This window comes from Pan troglodytes, chromosome 10 (genome assembly GCF_028858775.2).
Source record: "Pan troglodytes isolate AG18354 chromosome 10, NHGRI_mPanTro3-v2.0_pri, whole genome shotgun sequence".
In the NCBI taxonomy this organism is placed as follows: domain Eukaryota; kingdom Metazoa; phylum Chordata; class Mammalia; order Primates; family Hominidae; genus Pan; species Pan troglodytes.
The window spans coordinates 28,008,727-28,034,550 of record NC_072408.2 but is presented as its reverse complement, the minus strand read 5'-3'; the positions used below and the strand labels follow the sequence as shown (position 1 = coordinate 28,034,550).

Genomic DNA, 25,824 nt, shown 5'->3' with positions numbered 1-25,824 from the left:
TCTGGTTCTGACCATTTGCCCCTGGTTGTGCCTTCCTTCTCTACAGCCTCTGTGCATCTTCAGGCCTCTGCCAATTCCCTGGGCTTCTTAACACCAATACGTCTGCTTGTCAAGGCTCAAAGAACTTTTCAGAACCCATAGGATCAAGACTGTCACTACTATCTCACCTCACACATTAACAAAGAGTCTTCCAATACGGTCTTTTTTCCCCAAGTGCTCCAAACAGTGATGGGGAAAAATTGGACTCTTCTCTGGACTTTTCTTAGCAGGATGCATATACTAAAAACTTGCCTCTCCAATTCTCTTTTCTGTCTCCTTTTTTGCAGTCCACTGGCACGGAAGGATAAACATCCCACTTCTTTCTAACACCTGTAAGGGACTTCTTTTTTATATCCTCTACATATCCTCTTTTCATATCCTTTCTGAGGTGACATTTATAGTCTCCTAAAGCAATCATGGTGGACAAGGTGCAAAGACAGAAATCTAGTTCACCCACAAAGCAAGATGTATCGAAATTCCAAAAATATTATCCCTCTTGCAACTAATTTTTCTAATTCTCAGTTTCCTCAGAAAAATTAAAGGGGGAGCAGGAAATAATGCCTGCACCTACTCTCCAGAGGGAAGATCTCTGTGTCCCTCTTGAAACCAATTTGAGTTAAAACTGCAGGACGTAGAATTTCTCCAGATGCATTTATTCCTTAGAGGGTTTACACCCTCAGAAGGCCTATACTGACAGACAATCCTGTCTGCTCACTTAGCCACGATACAGCATGTAGAAACGCGCACACACATGCATGCACACATGCATACACACCCACACACACAGAGCCATTCTCCCCTTACACCCTCCTCTTTGGAAATGTCCTCCAATCTGTGTTAGGCTCAAACAGCAAAAAAACCCAAAAACGAAACCAAACCAAAACAATGATCCTTAAAGTCTCAATATAATTACAAATCCAATATGTTAACTTTTCTTAAATGATTCAAAAATCCTAAGAACAGACCACAATTATTTATGTATTTATTCAATAACTTGTCCTGGATGCTTGAATACCTCAGTAATCAAAATAGATCATGACCCTTGCCCTTATACTTGACAGGATGGGAAAGAGTGGGAAGAAGGGAGGCAGATACTAAGCAATATGCTAAATAAATAAGTAAATAATAAATGTACATTAGAAGCAGAGGATGGAATAACAGGAATAGTAGAATACACAGGTTGAAAGCATTTATTATTATACCTTTGTTTCTCATATTTAAAGTAATTCATTTATTCATGTTTCTCTAGTTATTATACCTTCCCAGGGTTAAAATAACCTTTAACCTCCAAGAAATGGAATATTATCTCAGACCAGCTAAGACTGCAGATTACGGGTTACTGATCAATGAATTCTTAGGGCCTGGGGCCTGCTTGAAACTTCCGGAGGGATTCAAACTTAATCCAGTAACCATCTCTCTGCCTTTTTCCCTTCCTTCCCTTCTTCCTTTCCACTTTTTAGCATAAAACGCTGGAGGAGAAGTCAGTAGCAAGCAGCTAAGACAACATGGTACATTTGGTGAGTACATAAGAGATTTGGTTTGTCACACACTAAGGAATTTGATTTTTACCCAACAGGTGATCAAAGGACAAAAGTGACAAGCTGGTTTTAAGAAATGTCTCAGGAAACTAATCAGCAGAGTAAATTTACAAGATAATTTTCAAAAAAATTCCGAATTTATTTATGCTATCAACCTTGTATAAACAATTCTAGAAAAAAGTTAAAGAAGGAAATTTTTATGTATAAAACATTGAAAAACAAATTCCAGATATTTTTTATAAGCTGAGATTAATGAGTCAAATTCTAATGAAACCATCAGTATTTAGCCATCTCCCTCACTCATGGAGGAAGGGATCAGACATACCCATTGCGCTATTGTCTGGGAAGAATTCTAAGACAGCCCCATGATCTCTGCCCGGGTGTTTCATCCATAATTAGGTTACATTATAGGTGAAAGTGAAGGGATTTGGCAAATATAATTAAGGCCTCAAATCAGTTGAAAAGTTCATCAAAAAGGAAGATTATACTTGCTGGATCTGACTTAATTAGCTGGAAGCCTTTTTAAAGAGGGTTTGGACTTCACTGAGTCAGAAAGAGATTCTCCTGCTGGCACTGAAAGAACAGGCTGCCATTGGTTCTGCAGCTGCAAGGAAATGAATTTTGCCATTAAGCATGTGTGCTTGGAAGAAGACTTTGAAACTCACATGAGACCCTAGTCCCAGCTGATCCCTTGACGGCAGCTTTGTGAGACCATGACCTGAGGACCCAGTTAGGCCGAGCCTAGACTCCTGACCCATGGAAACTGTGAAATAATAAAAGCATGTTGTTTCAAGATTCTAAAATAGTGATAACTTGTTACAAAGCAGTAGAAAAGGAATATACCCTTAGAATGATTTTTTTAAAATCACATGGAAGAGTGCTTATCTATAAAAACAGTCAGTGTGTGTAGTAAAGGCACAGAGCCTACAGCCAGACTACATGGGTTCATGTCCCAACACCACCCCTCCTTGTTGTGTGACCTTGGGCATGTTCCCCTGTGCTTCCGTGCCTCCATTTCCACATTATGAAACGAAGATAAACACAGGACTCCATTCATAGGATTATTTTGAGAATTAAAGGACTTAAGTTATGCAAAGTCCCTGGAAGGGCAACTGGCACACAGTAAGCACTCTATGAATCATTAACTATCCTTATATGATGCAGCTCTACTAATTGTCAGTGGAGCTAGATATATCAAAGACTTTCTTCATATACCCCCTTGACAATTAAGAATGTCATCCTAATATAAACACTCAAGGCATTTGAAGAGATCAAATTTATCACTGTGTTGAGTTTCAATAATCTATTTTAGTCAGAAAAAATAAATAATGGATGAAATGATGCAAGAAATACAATCTCAATTTTAAACTGAAAAAATAGCTGGTGGAGACCTAATCATTCCTGAGAGTTTCTTAATGCCCTCTCTCCCCTAAGATTCAAATATCAGTCACAGTTTCAAAGTAATCACTATAATACATGAACAGCTGATGAAATCTCATGTCGTAATTGCCACATGTTATTTTCAAGGAATTGCACAATGCAAAACCTCTATATTTATACAATAAAATAGAAGGAAAATACTTTGGGGAAGGCTGCTTAGCCATGACAGATAGATAGAAAGACAGAAGAATAGGAGGCAGAGATAGAGAAAGACAGAGGAAGGGAGAGATGGCAGAAAGAAGGAAATAGATGACTTGGTGCCCTCATGATGAGACGATACATCTTGAATCCCCTGGGTCAAATGGATTGAATCTTAAATAAATAAGTGAAGCTTCTTCCGAAGCAATATAAATTGTTGAGCTATAGCTTCTTTAAAAAATCAGGCAAACTAAAAATGGAAAACCATTGTCTTAAGATATCCAACTAGAATTTAGCTAGCAAAAGGAAAAAGTCAATTGTGATATGAAGTGCAATACTGCTAAAGACTAGCTACCTCAGAATTGCACGGGGGATCTTTTAAAAATTAGAGATACAGCCAGGCGCAGTGGCTCATGCCTGTAATCCCAGCACTTTGAGAGGCCGAGGCAGGCGGATCATGAGGTCAGGAGATCAAGACCATCCTGGCTAACATGGTGAAACCCCATCTCTACTAAAAATACAAAAAATTAACCAGGCAAGGTGGTGGGTGCCTGTAGTCCCAGCTACTCGGGAGGCTGAGGCAGGAGAATGGCATGAACCCAGGAGGCAGAGGTTGCAGTGAGCCAAGACCACGCCACTGCACTCCAGCCTGGGCAACAGCGTGAGACACCATCTCAAAAAAAAAAAAAAAAATATGTAGAGATACATAGTCTTTATCCCAGAGATTCTAATCTAGGAGTTCTGGAGTTCACACCAGGAAACTGAATTTTTAAAAAGCTCTTTATTAGTTAAGGTAAGTTTTAGAAAGAATCAAATTCCAAGGTGTCAGTAGATTAGCACAATAGAAATTAATTTCTTGTTCATAGGATGGCTCATGGTGAGGTTGGTAGGAGGCTTCTCCACATGCAGTCATTCAGTGACCCAGACTATTTCCATCAGTGGCTCTCCCATATGCTAGGGTTTCATAGTCATCCGCATCCACCAAGTAGAAGGGGAAACAGCATGGAGAAGCACTATGGGAACTTGTAATGGACCAGACTGAAAGTAGCATGAATTTTCTTTTTTCCTCTCATTCTGTTAAGGAGATCTCAGTCACAGGGTGACAGCTACCTACAAGGGAGGAAGGGAAATACCATCCATCTGGTGTTCCAATAAGAAGAGGCAGTAGATTTCAGTGAACAGGATGAGTCTCTGCTACAAGCACTCCATGTGATTTTATGTACAACTGGTGCATGATTGAAAGTTCACAGTTGAAAATACAACTTTTGAGTCCAAATAATCTAAATTCCAAACTTGGCCATTTGACAGCTATGTGATCTTAGGCAAAATATCTCCCCTCCTTGTGCCTTGGTTTCTTCAGTTATTCATCTTTTAAGTAAAGATTAAAAACATCCTACATTGTAAGGTTCTTGTGAGACTGAAATAAGACAATATGTTTAAAATAATTAGAACCATAACTGGCACTTAATAGTAACACATATTTTACTTAAACTGTATTGTCTAGGAATCAAGGTGTTCTGCTATTTGAGATAAGAACTCAGATGCATCAGTATCAGAATATATATTTTGTCCCAGCTGAATTATTACATTGGAACAGTTTTTTGTTTTTGTTTTGTTTTGTTTTTTGAGACAGAGTCTCGCTCTGTTGCCCAGGCTGGAGTGCAGTGACACAGTCTTGGCTCACTGCAACTTCTGCATCCCGGTTCAAGCAATTCTCCTGCCTCAGCCTCCTGAGTAGCTGGGACTACAGGCGCCCGCCACCACGCCCAGCTAATTTTTTGTATTTTTAGTAGAGATGGGATTTCACTGTGTTAGCCAGGGTGGTCTCGATCTCTTGGCCTCGTGATCCACCCACCTCAGTCTCTCAAAGTGCTGGCATTATAGGCGTGAGTCATTGTGCCTGGCCTGGAACAGTTTTTAAAGGTAGAATTTTAACACACCAGAAGTTGGTTTCTTGCTCTCATAAAAGTTCCTGGGCAAGTGGGCAGCTCTCCTCCATGCAGTCATTCCGAGATCTTGTCTTTTTCCAACTGGTGGCTCCCCAATCCCTAGGCTTTATCATCATCTCATCCAGTGTGTAGAGATACACCAGGGAAGCAGTACTCACTGTGGTCAGAGCTAAGAATTTGGTGCTGCAGTATTAAAATATTTGAAGCCCACTGAAAGAATAATTGATGAGTTTTAAAAATAAAATAAAAGCAACTTCCAAAATTAAGAAATTGAAAGTGTTGATAGTTGATATCTCAAGCTGATATTTACAATAATCTGATGATTTTAATTCAAAGTGTTTCAGATATTTTTAGATTTAACTTTTGCCACATATGAATGTTTACCACTACACCCAAGGGACTCCATGAACACTTCTGGAATAGGACCTAAGCTTTATGGTGCTAATCATTTGAAGCAAGTGAAACCATCATTGATAAGCTTGATGCTGTATCATTGAAAGGATTAATTTACAGAGTGGTTCTGAAGTCTGGACCACTATTAAGGCACTGTCCAATCAGTGAAGTTATCTATTTGAAGTAGAGATGACCTTTGTTCAGCATTTTTCAAAGATGAGTAATGTATAGGCCTCTTTAAAGAAAAATAATTCTCACTAAGCCACATGAATATATCCATGGTTTTCTGGTCTTCAGACGCCAGTTTGCGGAGTACATCCCTAGTCAAAATAATTCAGAGCAAAATACGTCTCTGCATGCCTCATCTTCTTGCTTTCTCCATCATTTTCCCAGTTTCAAACCTTACTTCCCCTACCCCTTGCCACAATCACACACTTTTTGTGCTGTCCTCCCGGGTAAGCATCTCATAACATGCTGCCTTCCATCTGACTTTCCTGATTCCTTCCAAGTTTCCCTTTTAGGTCTTGTTCTTGTTTAATGAACTCTTGCTGACCATAAAGCTGATCAGAGCCTGGCTCCCCATGTGCTCAATTTACAATGTGGTAGTCAATGTTCTGAACACAAGAATACAACCTCCTTCTGTGTTCTTGCCTTGGGCCGAACCACATATTAGGGAAGTGAGAGAAAAAAAATGTTTGGGATACCCTTCATGTGCCAGGCCTCAAACAATCATTTCATTTTTTTACCCTTGTGCCCTTGGGAAATCACTCCAGCATTTCAGCTTCCTTTTACTCCTATGCAAAAGGAGGATGGTGACAATTTCCTTTAGCAGCAAAGCATTCAAGAGGTGACTTGGGTGCTGTTAAAGGCATTCAGTTTTATAAGGGAAGCAGAGCATAAAAGTTTGGAACATTTGCAGTCTGACAATGTGATAGAAAAGAAAACCCCATTTTCTGAGGAGAAATTCAAGCTGGCTGCAGAAATTTGAATACCTAAGGAGGAGCTGAATGTTAATTCCCAAGACAATGGGGAAAATGTCTTTAGGACATGTGAGAAGTCTTCATGGTAGCCCCTCCTGTCAAAGGCCTGGAATCCTAGGAGAAACGGTTTCCTGGGCCAGGCCCAGGGTCCTGTGCTATGTGCAGCCTAGGGACTTGGTGCCCTGCATCCCAGCTGCTCCAGCTGTGGCTGAAAGGGACCAATGTAGAGCTTGGGCTGTGCCTTCACATGGTGCAAGCCCCAAGTCTTGGCAGCTTCCATGTGGTGTTGAGCCTGTGGGTGCACAAAAGTCAATAATTGAGGTTTGGGAACCTCTGCCTAGATTTCAGAGGATGTATGGAAATGCCTGGATGCCCAGGAAGAAGTTTGCTGCAGGGACAAGGTGCTCATAGAGAACTTCTGCTAGGGCAGTGTGAACAGAAAATGTCAAGTCAAAGCCATCACACAGAGTCCCTACTGGGCACTGCCTAGTGGGGCTGTGAGAAGAGGGTCACCATCCTCCAGACCCCAGAAGCTGTCAGTAGATCCACCGACAGCTTGCACCATTCACCTGGAAAAGCTGCAGACTCTCTATGCCAACCCGAGAAGGCAGCCAGGAGGGAGGCTATACCCTGCAAAGCCACAGGGATAGAGCTGCCCAAGACTACGGGAACCTACCTCTTGCATCAGTGTGACCCAGATGTGAGACATGGAGTCAAAGGAGATCATTTTGGAGCTTTAAGTTTTGACTGCCCTGCTGGATTTCAAACTTGCATAAGGCCTGTAGCCCCTTTGTTTTGGCCAATTTCTCCCATTTGGAAAGGCTGTATTTACCCAATGCCTGTACCCCCATTGTATCTAGGAAGTAACTAGCTTGCTTTTGTTTTTACAAGTGCATAGGTGGAAGGGACTTGACTTCTCTCAGATGAGACTTTGGACTGTGGACTTTTGGGTTAATGCTGAAATTAGTTAAGTTTCTGGGGGACTGTTGGGAAAGAATGATTGGTATTGAAATGTGAGGACATGAGATTTGGAGGGGACGGGGTGGAATGAAATGGTTTGGCTCTGTGTCCCCATCAAATCTCATCTTGAATTTTACTCACATAATTCCCACATGTTGTTGGAGGGACCCAGTGGGAGATCACTGAATCATGGTCTTTCCCATGCTGTTCTCATGATAGTGAATAAGTCTCATGAGGTTTGATTGCTTTATAATGCGTACTTTTCCTGCACAAGCTCCCTTTGCCTGCTGCCACCCATGTAAGATGTGACTTGCTCCTCCTTGCCTTCCACCATGATTGTGAGGCTTACCCAGCCACGTGGAACTGTAATTCCAACTAAATCCTCCCTCTTTTGTAAATTGCTCAGTCTTGGGTATGTCTTTATCAGCAGCATAAAAACAAATGAATACAGAATCCATGCCTGCTATTTAGGAGGAAGTTTATTTCATAAAGAGATGGTCAAGAAGAAATCAGTAGAAAGGGGAGTTTAACTTATCTACTTAGTTATTACTCTCAAATATCAGATTTCTCAAAGGAGATTTTGGGAAGGGAGAGATTGCACTTCAACCCTGGTTGAGTTTTTTGACAATAGCCTGACATGTATTTTTCACTGTACTTGATTTTCAGAAGTTACACTTTGTCGGTATACTACACACACGAGGTAAACTGAAATTTGTTATTGAACTGTATTTTCACCCAGGGGAAGGGATAGCATGCAGGAGACTTGGGGGGACTTGCAGATAGGGAGGATATTTTCCTAAGAGCTGGCCTGAAATCTTCAACAATTCAATGGAGATGATGAATGTGTGTGATATGGTAATATTCATATACAATAACAATCACACACACTCACCCCTACATCCACATGCATGCACACTCACACTACTTCTTGCCTGCTCATACTCACATCCTCACTGATCTGCACACGCTCGCGCATGGTTATCATGTAAGTTATTTACCACTGTAGTGTGACTCCTGCTTTACATATGATATTGAGCAGCTGGCACCTCTCTCAGGATGAATTCATCACAAAAGGCACCCTAAGAAGTTAAATGTGCTATTTCATTTAATTGTTTAATTTAAGAGATTTCATTTACATTGATCCTCTGTTGTTCTTTCTAATGACAATCAACCATCATGACCTGCTGTTTCTTGAGGTAATTTCCAGTTAGACCTAATGAAACCCTAACAATAGATAGCACAGGTAGGGAATGCTTGTTTTCCTGTTTGCAAAAGACTGAAGAAAAGCTCTAATTTATTGTGTTTATGAGCTAAATCTTTTCTAGCTAAGCCACTAAAATGCAGTTTTTTAAAAAAGTTCTGAAACATTACCCTCCTTTGGGCCTTTTCAATTGATGTTTTGTTTGTCATAAACTTACATCATGCCTCACATCCTGTCACCAGCAGAATGTCAAGATTTTGAGATCCTGTCTGGGTACCAAGGCTCTCATTCCACATGGTTTACTACATCCCTTAATCCCACTCACTCTCTTACTCTTTTTCCATTACTCAAACCCTTTCATTTTTCCCAGGGAAACTCATATTTGTTACCAGCAAAATATTTAGTTCCTACATTCTTTGTAGCCCTTTCACTTTCTTGTTCTAAACAAAGCCTGGCTTACTCCCAATGACACTCCATGTAATTCTCTCCTGTAGGCTTTTTCCTTCCACAACCTCCACATCAATGGGCCTGAAATGTAGAAGTTCTCATTGATCTTTCATTTTTACCACTTCCAGATCTGAGTCTTTCTTCTGACAGACCTCTAGGTCCCAAGAAGAAGTGCACCACCCTACCCTACTATTCTCTAACCTCCTTGTTGAAGTTAGCTATAGAATGGCACATCACAACTCTCATCATTTCTTGACAATTTTCATTCCAAACTCCCTGTCATTTTTGTGAAAATTATTTCTGCCCTTTTTCCTAGTTATTTTAGGAAATATAGATCATATAGATTATGCTCCCAATGTTCTCTGGCCTTTCAGTTTCTTGACCTCTTTTCTGGAAAGTCTTCCACCCACAGTCAGTTCATCAGTACCCACTTTTAAAATTCTCCATTTTGGCCATCCCAGTCCTCATAACTACCTCCTAAGTTTTAAATTTACTCCCTTTAATATATCTGTTACAAGAAGCTCCAGCCCTAGCTCTTTAGGCTATGATTCCCCTAACCTCTTCACAGGTCATATCTAGTTTTACCTCTTCACTTCCTTTCTCATCATGATCTTTTGTTATAATTGCTCATCTGCATATATTCTGTAAATTTTTGTCCATCTCATCCTTTACTGTACTAGACAAGCAAAAATGCTTTCATCTAATCCTCTGCCTTCTCTGAACCTATATACAAAGAGCTGCATCCCTGGAGGAAATAATTCAAACATCTCACTGTGCTCACTTTAAATTCATAAGCACAGACATTCAGGGGGCCTCCAGGGCAATTGTCCAATATTCTACTAGTCCATTTTCCCTGTCAGTATGTTTCTTTAATCTTCAGGATTACTAGTTCACATTTTCTGATCTAAAGACTCTTTCTTTTCTTCCTCCTCTTTCTCATCTGATTACATTCCTTTTTTATAACAAAGAAAGTAGAAGCAGCAGAAAAAAGTTCAATATTCTTCATCACTACAGGTACACATTTACCTGCCTTTTACCCACATAAAAAATTTCCCTTCTTGTACAGAGAAAAACTCTGTGTCCTGGTTAATCTCTTTTCATCTTCCTCTGTAATTGCTTTCCCTCTTTTCTGCATTGTCAGTTTCCTTCATCTCTACTGATGATTCTCATCAGTATGTAAGCATGCTATTCACGTCTAGCATTGAACATAAACAGAAGTTTTATTCCACAACTTTGCTATCAACCACAACTTTTGTCTGTTTCTTTTGTAGCACTACTCCTGAAAATAACTTGCTGTGCTGACTGTTGCACTTCCCTTTCTGGCATTTTCTCTCTAACCTCTTCAATATAGCCTGTTAGATCCTACATAACACACATTATAGCCACATTTTCAAATGGAAAAAAACCTAATTCAAACAAAATAAATTCAAAATAAGGAGAGATAGCCTATCTAAGTTAGAAAGAACCAGAGAAAGAATTCTGGAAGTATAAAGAAGATAGATTGTTAAAGGTCCAAAGGACCACAATGACTCTTGAGCTATTAATCCAAACCAAAATAAAATCTTTGATATGCTGATAAAGAATCCAAAATATTGATTCTAAAGAAGTCTTCGAGAAATAAGACCTTCAAGTAATATGGGATTATGTAAAGCTTGAGATCCAAAAGAAAGTTAAAAATTACCAAAAATAAATGAAAAAAATAACATAGGGTATAAAAGAAGAGAAAGATTTTATTACGAGAAGCAGACACAACTTCTAAAAATTAAAAATGTATTGAAGGGACTGCAAAATACTTCTGAAAGCTTTAACAATAAGCCAGACCAAGCAGAATAAACAATTTCAGGGACTGCAAAATACTTCTGAAAGCTTTAACAATAAGCCAGACCAAGCAGAATAAACAATTTCAGAGCTAGAAGACAGGTCTTTCAAATAAACTTGGTAGGAAAAATACATAGAAAAGTAAATTGAAAAACCTAACAGAGCCTTCAGGACATATGGGATTATGGAATGCATCCAAACTTATGAATCATTGGTATTCCAGAGGGAGAAGAAGAAAAAGTTAAAAGTGTGGGAAACTTGTTTGAAAGAATAACTCCCAAAAACTTCCCTGACTTACTACAGATCCAGACATCCAAATATAAAAAGCTCAGGTGATTCCTGTGAGACGCATTGCAAGAATAACCAGCACAAGACATATAGTCATCAGACTACTCAAAGTCAACATAAATTTAAAAATCTTAAACGTGGCAAGAGAGAGGTATCTAATTACCGGTAAAAAGAATCCTATCAGACTAACAACAGACTTCTCAGCAGGAATCTTACAAGCCAAAAGAAATTAGGGTCTTATTATCAGTCTCTTAAAGAAAAAAAAAAATGCCAGCCAAGAATTTTGTATCCTGCTCAACTAAGACTTATAATTCAAGAAGAAAAGTAGTACTTCCCAAATAAGCAAACACTAAGGGAATTTGTTGCAAACAGACTGACTCTACAAGAAAGGCTTGAAAGAGTTCTAACATATAGAAATGAAAGAGCAATACTTATCATTATGGAAACACACAAAGTATAAAACTTACAGATCTTATTTTAAAATTGCCTAATTGAGACTGCAAAGCAATTAAGAAATAATTAACAATATTATAGAAACAACCCCTCAAAAATCAATACTGACCTTATATATAAATATACTAAACACTCTTCTTAAAAAATATAGTCTGGCAGAATGAATTTTTAAAAATCCAACTATATGCTGCATACAAAAAACCCACCTAACTCAAGTAACTGGTAAAGACCTTTTCAGACTCAAACCAAAGGGGTGCAAAAAGACATTCTATGAAAATACAAACCAAATCTGAGCAGAAGTAGTTATACTGGCATTAGATAAAACAAATTTCAAATCAAAAACCATAAATAATGACAAAGAAGGTTATCATATAAAGGATCAATTAAACAAGAAGATATAACAATTCCAAACATATAAACCCAACATTGGAGCACCCCAATTCATAAAACAAACACTACTGGGCCTAAGGAAAACAAAATAGATAGCAATACAACAGTAGTGGGGTCTTTCAATAATCCACTGACAGCACTAGGCAGATCATGGCAGCCAAAAATCGACAAAGAAACTTTTACAATGGACATTAGACCCAAAGGATCTGACAAACATTTTACAGAACATTTTACCCTACAACCTCAGAATATACATTCTTCTCATGTACACATGCAACATTTTCAAAAACTGACCACATGCTATGCCAAAAGGCAATACTCAATGATTTTTTTTAAAAATCAAAATAATATCAAGTACCTTTTCAGAGTACAGTGGAATAAAAATAGAAATTAGTACCTAGAAGAATTCTCAACACTACACAAATACATGAAAATTAAATAGCCTGTTCCTGAACAATTATTTGGTCAATAATGAAATCAAGGCAGATTTTTTTTTTAATTGAAATGAGGCTGGGTGTGGTGGCTCACACCTGTAATCCTAGCACTTTGGGAGGCTGAGGTGGGTGGATCACTTGAGATCAGGAGTTTGAGACCAGCCTGGCCAACATGGTGAAACCCCGTCTCTACTACAAATTAAAAAAATTAGCTGGGTGTGGTGGCACAGGTCTTTAATCCCAGCTACTAGGGAGGCTGAGGCCAGAGAACCGCTTGAACCCAAGAGGTAGAGGTTGCAGTGAGCCAAGATTACACCATTTCACTCCAGCCTGGGTGACAGAGTGAGATTCTGTCCCCAAAAACAAAAAAAAATTAAGAAAATGAAATGAATGAAAATAAAGACACAACATACCAAAACCTCGGAGATACAACAAATCAGTGCCAAGAGGGAATTTTGTAGCATTAAATGCCCACAACAAAAAGACAGAAAGATATAAAATTAACAATCTAATATCACATCTCACAGAACTAGTAAAACAAGAATAAACTGCACCCAAAGCTAGCAGAATATAGTAAATATCAAAGAAAAAATCTAAATGAAATTTGGGCAAAAAAATTACAAAGGATCAGTGAAATAAAAAGTTGTAATTTGAAAATATAAGTAAGATAGATAGCTTACTAGTAGCTTAACCAAAAAGAAAGAAGATTCAAATAAGGACAATCAGAAATATTACTGGTGTCATTAAAACCATTACCACAGAAATATAAAAGAGCATCAGAGACTACTATGACCATCTCTACATACACAAACTGGAAAACCTAGAGGAAATGGATAAATTCCTGGAAACGTACAACCTCACACGTTTGAACCAGGAAGAAACAGAAATCCTTAACAGACCAATAATGAGTAATTAAATTGAATTAGTAATAATAATTAAAAAATCTCCTGATAACAACAACAAAAAGATGAACTTACTGCCAGATTCTACCAAACCAAAAAGGAAGAAATGATACCAATTCTACTAAAACTATTCCAAAAAATCAAGTGGGAAGGAATCCTCTTCAACTAATTCTATGAAGTCAGCATCATGCTGATACCAAAGCCAGGCAAGTAAATAACAAATAAAAGAGAAAACTACACATTAATATCCCTGATGAACATAGATCCAAATATCCTCAAAAAAAAAACAAACTCTAGAAAATAAAATTCAGCAGCACATAAAAAGGTTCATCACAATGAAAAGTGGACTTTTTCCTGAAATGCAAGGATGGTTCAACAAATGCGAATCAAAAATGTGATTCACAAAATTAACAGAAATCTTTTTTCAAAAAGCATATGATAAAATAAATTGATGCAGAGAAAACATTTGATAAAATCCAGCATCCCTTTATGATAAAAACACTTACCAAACTAGGCATAGAAGAAACATACTTTAAAATAATAAAAACCATGTATATGACAAACCACAGTCAATAACATACTGAATGGGGGAAAATTGTAAGCATTACTTCTAAGAATGGACCCAAGATGAGGATGCCCACTTTCACTACTCCTATTCAACACAGTATTGGAAGTCCTATCAGGAACAATCAGGTAAGATAAAGGAATAAAAGGTCTCCAAATGGGAAAAGAAGAATTTGAATTATTCCTCTTCACTTATGATATAATCTTACACCTAGAAAACCCTAAAAACTCCTCTGAAAGCCTCTTAGACTTGATAAACTACTTCAGTAAAGTTTCAGGATACACAACCAATGTACAAAAATTAGTACCATTTCCATACAACAATAATGATCAAGCTCAAAATCAAATCAACAACTTAATCCCATTCACAATGGATATAAAAAAATAGTAATACATTTAAACTAAGAGGTAAAAAAGTCTGTACGAGGAGAACTACAAAACACTGATAAAAAAGTCATATATGTCACACAAAAAAATAGAAAAACATCCTACGCTCATGAAATGGAATAATGAATATTGTGTAAAATGATCATCCTGCCCAAAACAATCTACAGATTCAACACAATTTTTATGAGATTACCAATGTAAATCCTAAAATTCATACGGAAACAAAAAAGTCTGACTAGCAAATCCACCCTAAGCAAAAAAATGAAGCTGAAGGTATCACATTACCTGACTTCAAATTATACTACACGGCTATAAGCCAAAATAAGAGGGTACTAGTATAAAAATAGACACATAGATCAATGGAACAGAATGGAGAAGCCAGAAATAAAGCCACATACCAACAACATACTGATTTTTGACAAAGTAACAAATATATATACAGTGAGGAAAGGACATCCTATTCAATAAATGGTGCTGGGAAAATTGGAGAGCCATATACACAGACATAAAATTGAACCCGTATCTCTCACCATATATAAAAATTAACTGAAAAAGGATGAAAGACGTAATTGTAAGGCCTGAAACTATAAAAGTCCTAGGGGAAAACCTAGGAAAACCTTTTCTGGACAATGGTCTAGGCAAAGAAATTATGACTACACCCTCAAAAGGAAATGCAACAAAATAATACACCAATGGAACTTAATTAAACTACAAAACTTTTGTTCAGTAAAAAAAAAAAATAATAATAATCAACAGAGTATACAGACAAACCACAGAATGGGAGAAAATATTTGCAAACAATGCATCTGACAAAGGGCTAATATCCAGAATCTACAAGAACTCAAACAACTCAATAAAAAAAAGAAAAAAACCTCATTAAAAAGTGGGTAAAGGACATGAACAGACACTTTGCAAAAGAAGACATACAAATGGCCAATAAATATATAAAAATGCCCAACATCACTAATCATCAGAGAAATGAAAATTAAAACCATAATGAGATATCATCTTATACTCATCAAGATAGCTATTATTACAAGGTCAAAAGTCAAAAGATGTTGGTGAAGATGAAAAGAAAAATGAATGCTTATACACTGTTGGTGGGAATGTAAATTAGTAAAACCTCTACGGAAAACAGTATAGAGATTTCCTGATGACCTAAAAATTGAACTACCATTTAATCCAGGAATCTCACCACAGGGTGTCTACCTAAAGAAAAAGAAATCATTTTATTAAAAAGACAACTGACTTGTATGCTTATCTACAGCACTAGTGACAAAAGCAAAGTCATGGAATCACTCTAAATTTCCATTCACTGATAATTAGATTAAAAATTTTGTATATATGTATACACTATGGAATACTAGTGAGCAATTAAAAAGTGAAATCATGGATAGAATGTGGATAGAATGTGGATAGCAATGTGGATAGAAATGGAGGCCATTATCCTGAGTGAAATGATTCAGAAACAAAGTAAAAAATGCATGTACTTACTTTGATGTGGGAGCTAAACAATGGGCACACAAGGACTTACAGAGTGGAATAATTGACACTGGAGACCCTAAAGTGTGGGAGGGTGGAAGGGAGTGGGAGGGAAGAAATACTACCTATTGAATATAAAGTACACTATTCGGGTGAATATAAAGTACACTATGGGAACATTAAACCCCAGACTTTACCACTGCACAATATAATCCATGTTTCACAACTACAATTTTATCTCTAAATCCATAAAAATGAAAAAATTTAAAACAACCAAAACAGCCTTTTTTTCACCTCCCATCTTCATGCACTAGTTTTGTTTAGGTTAATAGTGATGAGCATATAATGAAATCCAATGGTCACTTTCTAGTCCATAACTCCTGTGAACTCTCAGCAGGCCTTGACATAGTTTCTTTATTCACTGCTTCTTCATATATTCTTCACTGTGCTTCAAGGACATGATCCTTTCCCAGTTTTCCTCATAACTCATGGGACCTCCTCAGTTTCCTTTAGTGTTTTCTCTTTCTATTATTAATCGCTAAAGTTAGAGTGCCTGTTGTTCCTAGGATGTAGTTTCTATCTGTACCCAGTCCCTAGAAGATCTCAATGTGGCATTGGATTTAAATAGCATCTGTGTATTGCCAACTCTAGATTTGTGTCTATGGCTTTAATGATTTTCCTAAATGGTGGATTCTACATATGGCATTGTTGGTAGATACCTAACAGGCAGCTCAGTTTTACAGGGATATAAGAAATTTTGCTTTTCCACTTCCTCCAAACTACCCTTCCTTAGTATTTCCCCTTTTGTTCAATAGTATCACCATCTTTCCAGAGCTCAGGCCAGAACCTTGGGATCATCCTTAAATTATCTTTGTCACATGCCACATTCAATCAACCAGCAAATCATATTGGCTTTGCCTTAGAAAACAAAACAAAACAAAGAATGAAGCACAAATATCTTCCCACTTCCTTTATCATAACCATGCTCAATAATACCTCATTGTGAAGAATGATCATACCCTTTTGTTTTCCCTGATTTCATTCTTATCTTCCAAAAACACAAGTCATGCACAGTCAGAGTGATCTTCTCATTAGGTAAGCCTTAAGCATTAGGTAATACTAATGCTTAAACCCTCTGGGGCTTCTGAACACACTTAGAATAAGCTCCAAAGCCTTTCCTGTGAACAATATAATCTGGATCACCCTAGCTCTGTCACTGTACTTCGTACCTCTTTTCCTCACACACTTTTTTCTAACCTTGTATGTATCAAGTATGCTCCACCCAAGGGCCTTTGTCTTTGCTCTACCTTGCCTAGCTTGTTCCTTTCCTGTCCTCATTTAGCATGGCTTGTAGCTTCTCTCTTCATCTTTTCATTTAGGTCTCTTGTCATATAACTTTCACAATATCTGAACTAGCATCTCTTACCTATCCCCACTTTTTCTATTTTCTGACTCTGATTTATTTTTCTTTCTAGTGCTTCACATTTACCCTGTTTTACATATTTACTTGCTTATTTGTTTATTAGTTCTTCTATATGTATCCACTCCCTGTACCCTATCCCCACTGGATGCTAATGAAGTTTTATCATTTTCATTCACATTTGCATCCTCAGTGCATGGATTTGTGGCTGACACACATAATGAATATGTACTGGATGAGTAAATGTCTACACTCCTGCTGAGTCTAGTTTTAGCAATAGCCTTATGATGCAAGCATTAGAAAATCATTAATAAAATGAAGTTTGTATTTTTATTCTCCAGTCAGCTTCAGAAAACTTTTCTTCAAAGGAAATCAAAGGCAGGTGAGAAATTAATAAATGCTCTGATAAGTGGTAATGTTGATTTAATCACTTTTTATTCAGATAAAATATAACTATCATCAAGGATGGAATAATGTTTTTAAAACTCTCCTTTTCTCATGAAAAGGTTTCAATTAAGAAGCTAAAACATGTTGAGAGGCAAACTAGTATGAAATTATGAAGTGAATTTTTATAAGTTAATGAATCTGTAATTTGGAAATATAGAAGGCTTCTCCTTCTGAATTGACATTTTATATTAAGATGAAGCTATACTTGTGGAATATTTATGGTATGAATTTAAGAAAATTTGCAGGCAGGGTGAAAATTTAACAACTGTAAACTGACTTAGTTTACAGGTTTATATTCATATTAACAAAAGTTAAAACACATTGTTGGTTGCTTTTTTTTTTTCTACCATGTCATGCTGTTGGCTGGCCATGTACTTACGATCAACTAGTAGGTTTTAAAAGTACAATTAGGTGTTACCCCAGGTCACTCTACTTATCATGTATATTTTTAAGATCTACACGCATGTCTTTACATGTTTCCCGTTTTAGGTGATTGCGTGCTTATTTTGGCCAGTAGGGCACACATTATCTGCTTCCCCCCAACTCTCCAAACATCATCTGCCACACCCCTCTCACTCAGTGTGTTCCAATAAACTGGCTTCTTTTCATTCCTCAAAAATTCTAGCTCTTTCCTGTCTTAAGGAAACAGCACCTAGACCCTCTCCCTGAAAGCCCTTCATTTGGCTTTTTCTTTACATCTTTAGATATAATGTCACTTCTTTTGAGATGTACTCTGGGAGTCTTTCCCCTCACATCCCCTTACTTTAATCCTAAATTTAGTTTCTCTTTTTATTCCTTTAATTGGCAGTCTTTTTCCTTATTAAGACAAACAGCAATTTGTAATTATGTGTTTATTTTTATACTTATTTGTCTCACATCAGTCTTGTCATTTTCTAAGCTGTGAGAAAACAAGTACCTTATTGGTTTTACTTACTAGGAAATATTCTTCATCGAACATCATATCCTGTCTAAATAACTGTCTAATAAGTGAAAAAAGGAATGAATTATTTACACATATTTTTCTTATGCCCTACAAGGGTATCATGAAATACCAGGTCAAAAGCCATGCTGTGGGTGAATTGAAAGCATTAGAATTTCATTACAAATTGAAGTTTGTATTTATACCTGGTTGCTAAATGTTTTCTTTCAATGAAATCAACAGATGATTTACTCTTAACTGGCTCATTAGGATGCAATGCAACTAAAAATTAAAAGTTCTTTTACAATCACACAAAGATTCTCCTACAATCAAGGCAATTGTCAATCAGTGCGTGCCTTAAGATTTTTATTAAAGAGAAGAAAGTATAGAGCCTAGATTTGACAATGGAAGTATTAGAGACAAAAATTATTAATGATGTTACTGAAAGATCAAAATAATTCTAAGAAAATGCATTCTCAAAGAATTAAAAATTGACAAAATATGAATTTGAGCTCAAAATACACAAAAATATGCCTATCATTAGGTGTGTTTTAGTCTAATATACATGACAATGTTTTACAGGATCATACTTACTTCACAGTCAACAAGATAAATGTGGTACCTCCTGTTGCAGAGAACAAAGAGTTTATGATTTGAATTGCAACATAGATGAAAAATTTCCTTGTACAAGTATTATCTCTTGGGCATTCACCCAAGTGCGCTGAATAATTTCTGTTCTGGAGACCAGTTACTTCCACACAACTACAGTTATAAAACACCTAAAAACAGTTTTTGAAATATTAACAAATACATTTGCCAAATACAACAGGGCTATGAATACATTCCATTATATTTAAAGAAGTCTCAAACTAAAATATTTACAGTTTAAAAAATGTTATAAAAATATAGTTGCTTAATAGTGAAGGCAAAATAGCTCCCTGAATTTAGGAGTTTAAGAAATTAGTATATGAAATTCTGTATATAATTTTTTCATTAATATACATTATTTAAAATATTTCTCTTCCACCCACATTTTCTTTCCAAAATACACATTCTTACTCTCTTTGGCAGGTTCTAAGTATTAGGGACTTACTCTGGGAAAGAACTACCAAAAGAATCCAGAAAATATAGTTTGAAAAGGGACAAAATCTAGCCCTAACTCATGAAAATGGGACAGAGTGCAGAGGAAATAGAGCCAGGCAGAGGTGCCAGAATTCTATTTAAGCAGGCAAAAGCACATTCAAGACCATAATGACAGGTGACAAGATATAGTATATTATTACCAGAAAGGTTTAACACAAAAGAATGTGCTGGCTAATGGTTAGAATATAGAAGAGGAATATTAGGAACAAGTAATTTTAGAGATCAGGCAGGCAGTGTATGTGGTCAGGTGGCTTTAATAAATTCTGCTCTGATTCTAGGCTAAAGATTTAAGTTCATCTTGAACCTACTACTGCTAAAGACTATTTACTGAAGGAGAACTTGTAAAAGAATTGGCCAGGCGTGGTCACTCGCACCTGTAATCCCAGCACTTTGGGAGGATGAGGCAGGCGTATCATGAGGTCACGAGTTTGCGACCAGCCTGGTCAACATGGTGAAACCCCGTCTCTACTAAAGATTAAAAAAAAAATTAGCCGGGTGTGGTGGTGTGAACCTGTAATCCCAGCTACTTGAGAGGCTGAGGCAGGAGAATTGCTTGAACCCAGGAGGTGGAGGTTGCAGTGAGCCGAGACCATGCCATTGCACTCCAGCCTGGGTGACAGGGCGAGACTCCATCTCAAAACAAAAAAAAAAAGAATTTAAATCCATACTCGTATGGTTCAAGAGAGATTCCTTTTTTCCTTTTATTTTTTTTAATAGGAATAATATGGAGGAATCTTTTATGGAGCAAGCACATTGGCCAATGAAACCCAACTTTGATACAGAGAGCATTATTTTAACAATTTTACTGAGGATTTAGTAAAGGAACTTTGCAGTAGCCCCCACATGGCATAGCCATTGCCAATATTAAGATGATGTCTCCGTGAAGACAGAGCTCTCTTTAGGATACTAATATCACCTCTCTTTCAGGTCTTCACTACTGGACAACACGGGACCAGGGATTAAATGGGGTACTCTTACTGAAAGATACTATAGCCGATGAATATGAGATGTGGGCTTTTAAGTATAGTCTTTGGGCCACAAATGTGCAAGTTTACTAAAGTTGTAGCCTATCTTCAAGGAAACTAGGATGCTTTATTCTTCAAATTTCTCCATGCCATTTAATAATACATTGGTAGGATATTGGGCAAGGGAAAGATAGAAAATGTTTAGAATTGAAGCATGGAAGAGTGTGGTAGAGAGTCATAATCGCAGCAGACTATATTGCTAATGTTGGTAATAGGGAAAGGGCCTGAAAAATAGTTATGCAACTTGTGAGATGTTGAATTGATTGTAGGTATGGGGAACAGCATACCTAATTTCCAATCATTGGGAGTTACCCAGGATATTGGGAAAAACAGGATATGTGTCACACGGAAAAAAAAAAGCCTTTGAGTTAAGAAAGAAATGGAATTTCCAATGGATATGTTGGCAATCAGTGAGTAGGATACTAAATTATACTGAGTAAAAGAAGTGCCAGCTTTGGGAACATCAAAATAGGAAATCAAGAATAGGGAATTCAAGTGAACATGAAGACTTGACTCATTTCTTGGAAAGTCCAAGGCCACAGTGAGTCCCTAGCTAAACTTATCAGTATGTATATATTAAAATGCAAATAGATTATTGTTCTCGTAAAGCAGGTAGTGCTGACAACAGGCTAACTCTGAACTTTCCCCTAACTTCCAAAGGGTAAAGTAATTCCAAATAATAAAAATCATGTGCTTTAGTCAAATGAGATGCTTCTTAGAGACCCTAAATGCATTCAAATTCTAACAGGTCATATTCTTAAAATCTCAAGAAAAAAAGTGGGTAATCTCTAATTAAAATTCAAGTAACAGAGAAGTCTGATTGTGTCCTAAGCAGAGTTTTATATGAAGCTTTGTTTATACTTCACAGCTATCACGAGGACAGATAATACTGGAATCTTTTTGTTTTATCTTTTTATTGGAGACCTTAGTTATAGGAAGATTTGATAAGTAATTATTAAATCAAATCTGTGATTTTGATTAAGGAGAGGAGAAAAAGTGAAAACTAATACTCACAGTATGCTTTTTAATACCACTTGAGGATTTGCATCCTGCTAGACAAGGTGACAGGTAAGTTATTCCATTGTTCCCACAGACTGGTTCCCACTGACTTTCATCACAATTGCACTCTGAGTTGCAATAAGAAAGTGGTACATCTACATGAGATGCCACTGAATTATTTCTGAAAATATATGATAGAAATTATCAAAAAAAGAGAAAGAGGAAGTAGAGAAAGAGAAGAAGAGGGAGACAAGGGGATAAGGAGAGGGGAAATAGAGGAGGAGGAAGAGAAGAGGAAAAGAGAAGAGAAATAAGAGAAAGGGTTTTCCTTTAATTAGATAGAGAAATTTGATTTGCTGATGTCAAAATGGCAATTTTTGTAATGCTTATTGACTTTTAACTCTCCTTCTTTACCAAGACATGACTTATGACCTAGAAAAAGTAAAACTTAAAAAAGAAATAAAAGAGGTTAGATAAGACTTAGACAAGAGGTCTTTATCATTCTATCAATGAAACTTTACATTATATAAGTAACTTCATTTTTCTGAGATTCAGTTTCTCTTCAGGGAGGTAATGGCATTAGATTGAGGTTCCTCTAAGCTCACTTTAAAATCCTCTGAATCTATGCATGTTAGTTAACATTGTTGAATTTTACAATCTATATTTTAACTACATAAAAAAAAAGATTTCAATGTAGTTAAAACCGAACCTCTGAGGAATAAAAAATCAAGAATAATAGAATTAGTTGAAAAAGGATAAAAAATCTCTGCATATTTTCTGAATAAAACTATAATATTGTTTATACTGATTTACTTTATAATATAATTATAAATCATAAGATATAATTTTATATTATGACTAAAATTATAAAATGTTATTTGTATAATGTTTAAGCTTAAAGATTTTGTTTTGTAAAGATATGATAATTATTAAGGATTTATAAAATATCTTCAAATTAGTATAGAATTTAAATTAAAAATAAGGAGATTGATAATTTAGAAAATACATTATGAATAATTTTATTTAATGACATCTGATACCTCTAATAGCTCAAATTTGTGTCTTAATCTTAACATTGCTAGCCATATAATGTGTGTGTTTCTCTAAATCTCACTTTCCCATCTATAAAATTGGGGTAAAAGCGTCTACCACTCATTTTAATTACCCAGAAATTATAGGTATTATTATTTCAACCGATGTTGCTTTTCCTTAAGGAAGGAATAAAACAAATTTTTATTGTCTTAGGAAATGGACATTTTAAGAATTTGAAAATTGAAATTTCTCTCAATTAAAATAAAGTTTAATTACAATTGTTTTCTACCTTATTTTACTTGCACATAATCTTTTAATTTGATGGTTAACATATTACACGATTTATATAGCAATATATACAAACCCATCATAGGTCAAGGTTAGGCCGGCAACTGATTTGCTTTCACAGATTAGAGGGAAATATAGAAGTTGAAACAAGAAGGATATCATCGAAGTAAGAAATGAAAATTTGGCAATTCCAACTAAAGGCAATTTGAATTTTTTAATGATAAATCCTCCTAAAAACATTCCAGTTGCAACCGTAGGAATGGTTACGATTCCTAGAAATAAAAGAAGAGAAAAAAGCTATAACTATACGAATATGGTTTTTCTGATATGTCTTTATATATAAAACACAGTGTATATCAACCAAATTCACCCATTCTTATTTCTTTTAAGAGAAGGGTGGTGAACCTGGGAGGCGGAGCTTGCAGTGAGCCGAGATCGCGCCACTGCACTCCAGCCTGGGCAACAGAGCGAGACTCCATCTCAAAAAAAAAAAAAAAAAAAAAAGAGAGAAGGGTGGCACACTAGGGTGGAGGTAAGGGCCAAGTATACCCACATGAGAGACAAAAATAATTTATTTTGGCCAATTATGAGGGCTTGGCTTCCTCACAAGAAAAAGGCAGTGGCTAAGAATATTTATGTGTCTAAAAAGGTTATTTCTATGAGGAGCTTTCTTTTTTTCTGGCAATCAACAACAAAAACAAAATCTTTCTTTCTCTGAGATTTCTATCCTATCATCTAAAAAATCCTTTATACATTTCTCAAAACAGAGTTTCAGTCCTCAATAACTCACTCCAATTTTGCCCAAGGCTTTAGAATTAAATTCTTGAATTAATATCTCTTTATTATTCATAAAAGACATATCTACCATTATATGATAAAAATGTCTACATACAGGATTAAAAATGACTGATCCCTGTTACATTTTTTCCATTTCACAGTCCCGTAAGTGTTATTAAAGGTGACGATTCCTCTAACAAAAAATTCAAGCCAGGTTATTGGGAGTCAAAACTGAATCTTTTAAGTTTAAATCTGTCAGTTCAACAGGGAGATCATCCAGAAGCCTGTTCCAATGCTTCAGTACATTCATTTTCTAATTATTACTTTCCTATGTACATATGACCTAGATACATACCATTTGATACACTGTTTAACTCATCAAATACTTATCAAATTTCTACAAGGTTTCTACAATACTGGAGTTGTGGGAAAAGGGATATAAGATAACCTTTCCTTAATGAGAAGGTCTCAATATGACTTTGAAAATAGGTATTGTAGCAAAATAAACCTCTCTAAAATATGACATTTGTTTTGAATCATGCATATTTTGTAATGTATTTAAATTGATTCTCCTCCTGAAAATATTAATATTATGTCTTTTGTAAGTAGCTGAGGCCTTATTTCAGTCCATGAATTATAGGATTATAACGGTTATATTATAAAAGGGTTTGTCTCAGGATCTCAGTACTATATTATAAGATCCAATTATGCAGATACCACGTCTAAATGTTTCATTCACAAGCAATTTTTTTTCTTTAGAATTTCACCTATAGAATTAGGTGAATTTCACCTATAGAATTAAATTCACCTAACATGAGATGCAACTTCAAATGCAGAACAACGATGATATCACAAGATGGAGAAATTTTGTAAAGTTTGAGACATAATAAGATTACATTTAGTAAAATATAAAATCACCTTCATAATAAAATGTGACTTGGAACACAAGTACTCAGCAGTGTTTCATTTATCAAGCAAACAGGTAAAAAATATGTCTTACCCAACAAAAAGTTAGCATGAGATGCAGACTGACCATACTGTTGCTCCATATATTTAAAGACGTAAGTAAAAGAACCAATAAAGCTGCTTACTTGTAACAATGTCAAAAGCAGAAATATAACATACAGGGGATTGGTAAGGATGCTTTTCAAAGACTGGAAAAAACCTATAGAGTTATAAAAATAACATATTTTAATAATAAAATATATATTAATATCTGAATTTTGTAAATATAAGTTATATAAGACTTAAAGTTACAAATGATTTGTGAGGCTTTCTAAGAGAGTCGCGACCTTTGCTCAAAATAAATGGAACATGTGAATTAACCAAATTGTTAAATTTTTGAGGTAAATAGGAACTCAGATGTCATCTAAACTGAACTTCTATACAATCATAACTCACTACAATGTTGATCCATTAAAAAATGGATCAATAAACAATTCGTGACATTACGCTACTTGAGAGCAATTTGCTCAACTTTTGAACAGTTCTCATTATTTACATGTTGTCTTTGTAATGAACTGGAATTTTCTTCGCTTTCTAATCAATTAGTCTTAGTTCTACTCAAGAATATATGGGATAAATCTAATTTTTTTTCTGACTATAGGTACTTAGTATTTTAACCATTCCTAATGAGCACCTAATTAAAATTCGCTTTACTATTCACGTCACTACCCTTAAAAAAACAGTTCATAATATAGAAAATGTTTACAGTTGCCCCTTTTTTTGCACCTTATTATCTTCTTTATTCTTTTTGGGCTCACAGTCAACCCTGGTCCTTATAGGTTTAGAAAATCCATTAATTGGCTGGGCATGGTGGCTCACGCCTGTAATCCCAGCACTTTGGGAGGCCAAGGCAGGTGGATTGTCTCAGCTCAGGAGTTCCAGACCAGCCTGGCCAACACGGTGAAACCCCGTCTCTACAAAAATACAAAAAATTAGCCGGGCATGGCAGTGTGTGCCTGTAGTCCC

General features: G+C 36.1%; 1 protein-coding gene and 1 long non-coding RNA gene across 18 annotated transcripts in view; one reads left to right on the top strand and one right to left on the bottom strand.

Moving 5' to 3' along the window:
• The window catches only part of LOC112204985 (solute carrier organic anion transporter family member 1B3-like), a 112,462-nt gene that overhangs the window by 23,825 nt on the left and 62,813 nt on the right, over positions 1 to 25,824 (bottom strand). For 3 of the 15 annotated variants that reach the window (XM_054663104.2, XM_054663111.2, XM_063785485.1), the window contains 5 exons: positions 24,854 to 25,018; positions 23,153 to 23,348; positions 21,772 to 21,937; positions 19,184 to 19,368; positions 3,922 to 4,572 (listed from right to left, as the gene is read on the bottom strand). In XM_054663104.2, the coding sequence (XP_054519079.2) occupies positions 4,527 to 4,572; positions 19,184 to 19,368; positions 21,772 to 21,937; positions 23,153 to 23,348; positions 24,854 to 25,018 (758 nt within the window). In that variant the 3' untranslated portion in view covers positions 3,922 to 4,526. Of the gene's footprint in view, positions 1 to 3,921; positions 5,315 to 7,898; positions 8,517 to 19,179; positions 19,369 to 21,771; positions 21,938 to 23,152; positions 23,349 to 24,853; positions 25,019 to 25,824 lie in introns of those variants that run through there. The other 12 variants (XM_054663106.2, XM_054663107.2, XR_008538257.2 and 9 more) reach the window with 11 other exon arrangements.
• Positions 1 to 25,824, top strand: part of LOC104001494 (uncharacterized) — a 213,941-nt gene that overhangs the window by 184,757 nt on the left and 3,360 nt on the right. For all 3 annotated transcript variants that reach the window (XR_010147990.1, XR_010147991.1, XR_673307.5), the window contains one exon: positions 1,500 to 1,556. This is a non-coding gene — a long non-coding RNA (uncharacterized LOC104001494). The remainder of the gene's footprint in view (positions 1 to 1,499; positions 1,557 to 25,824) is intronic.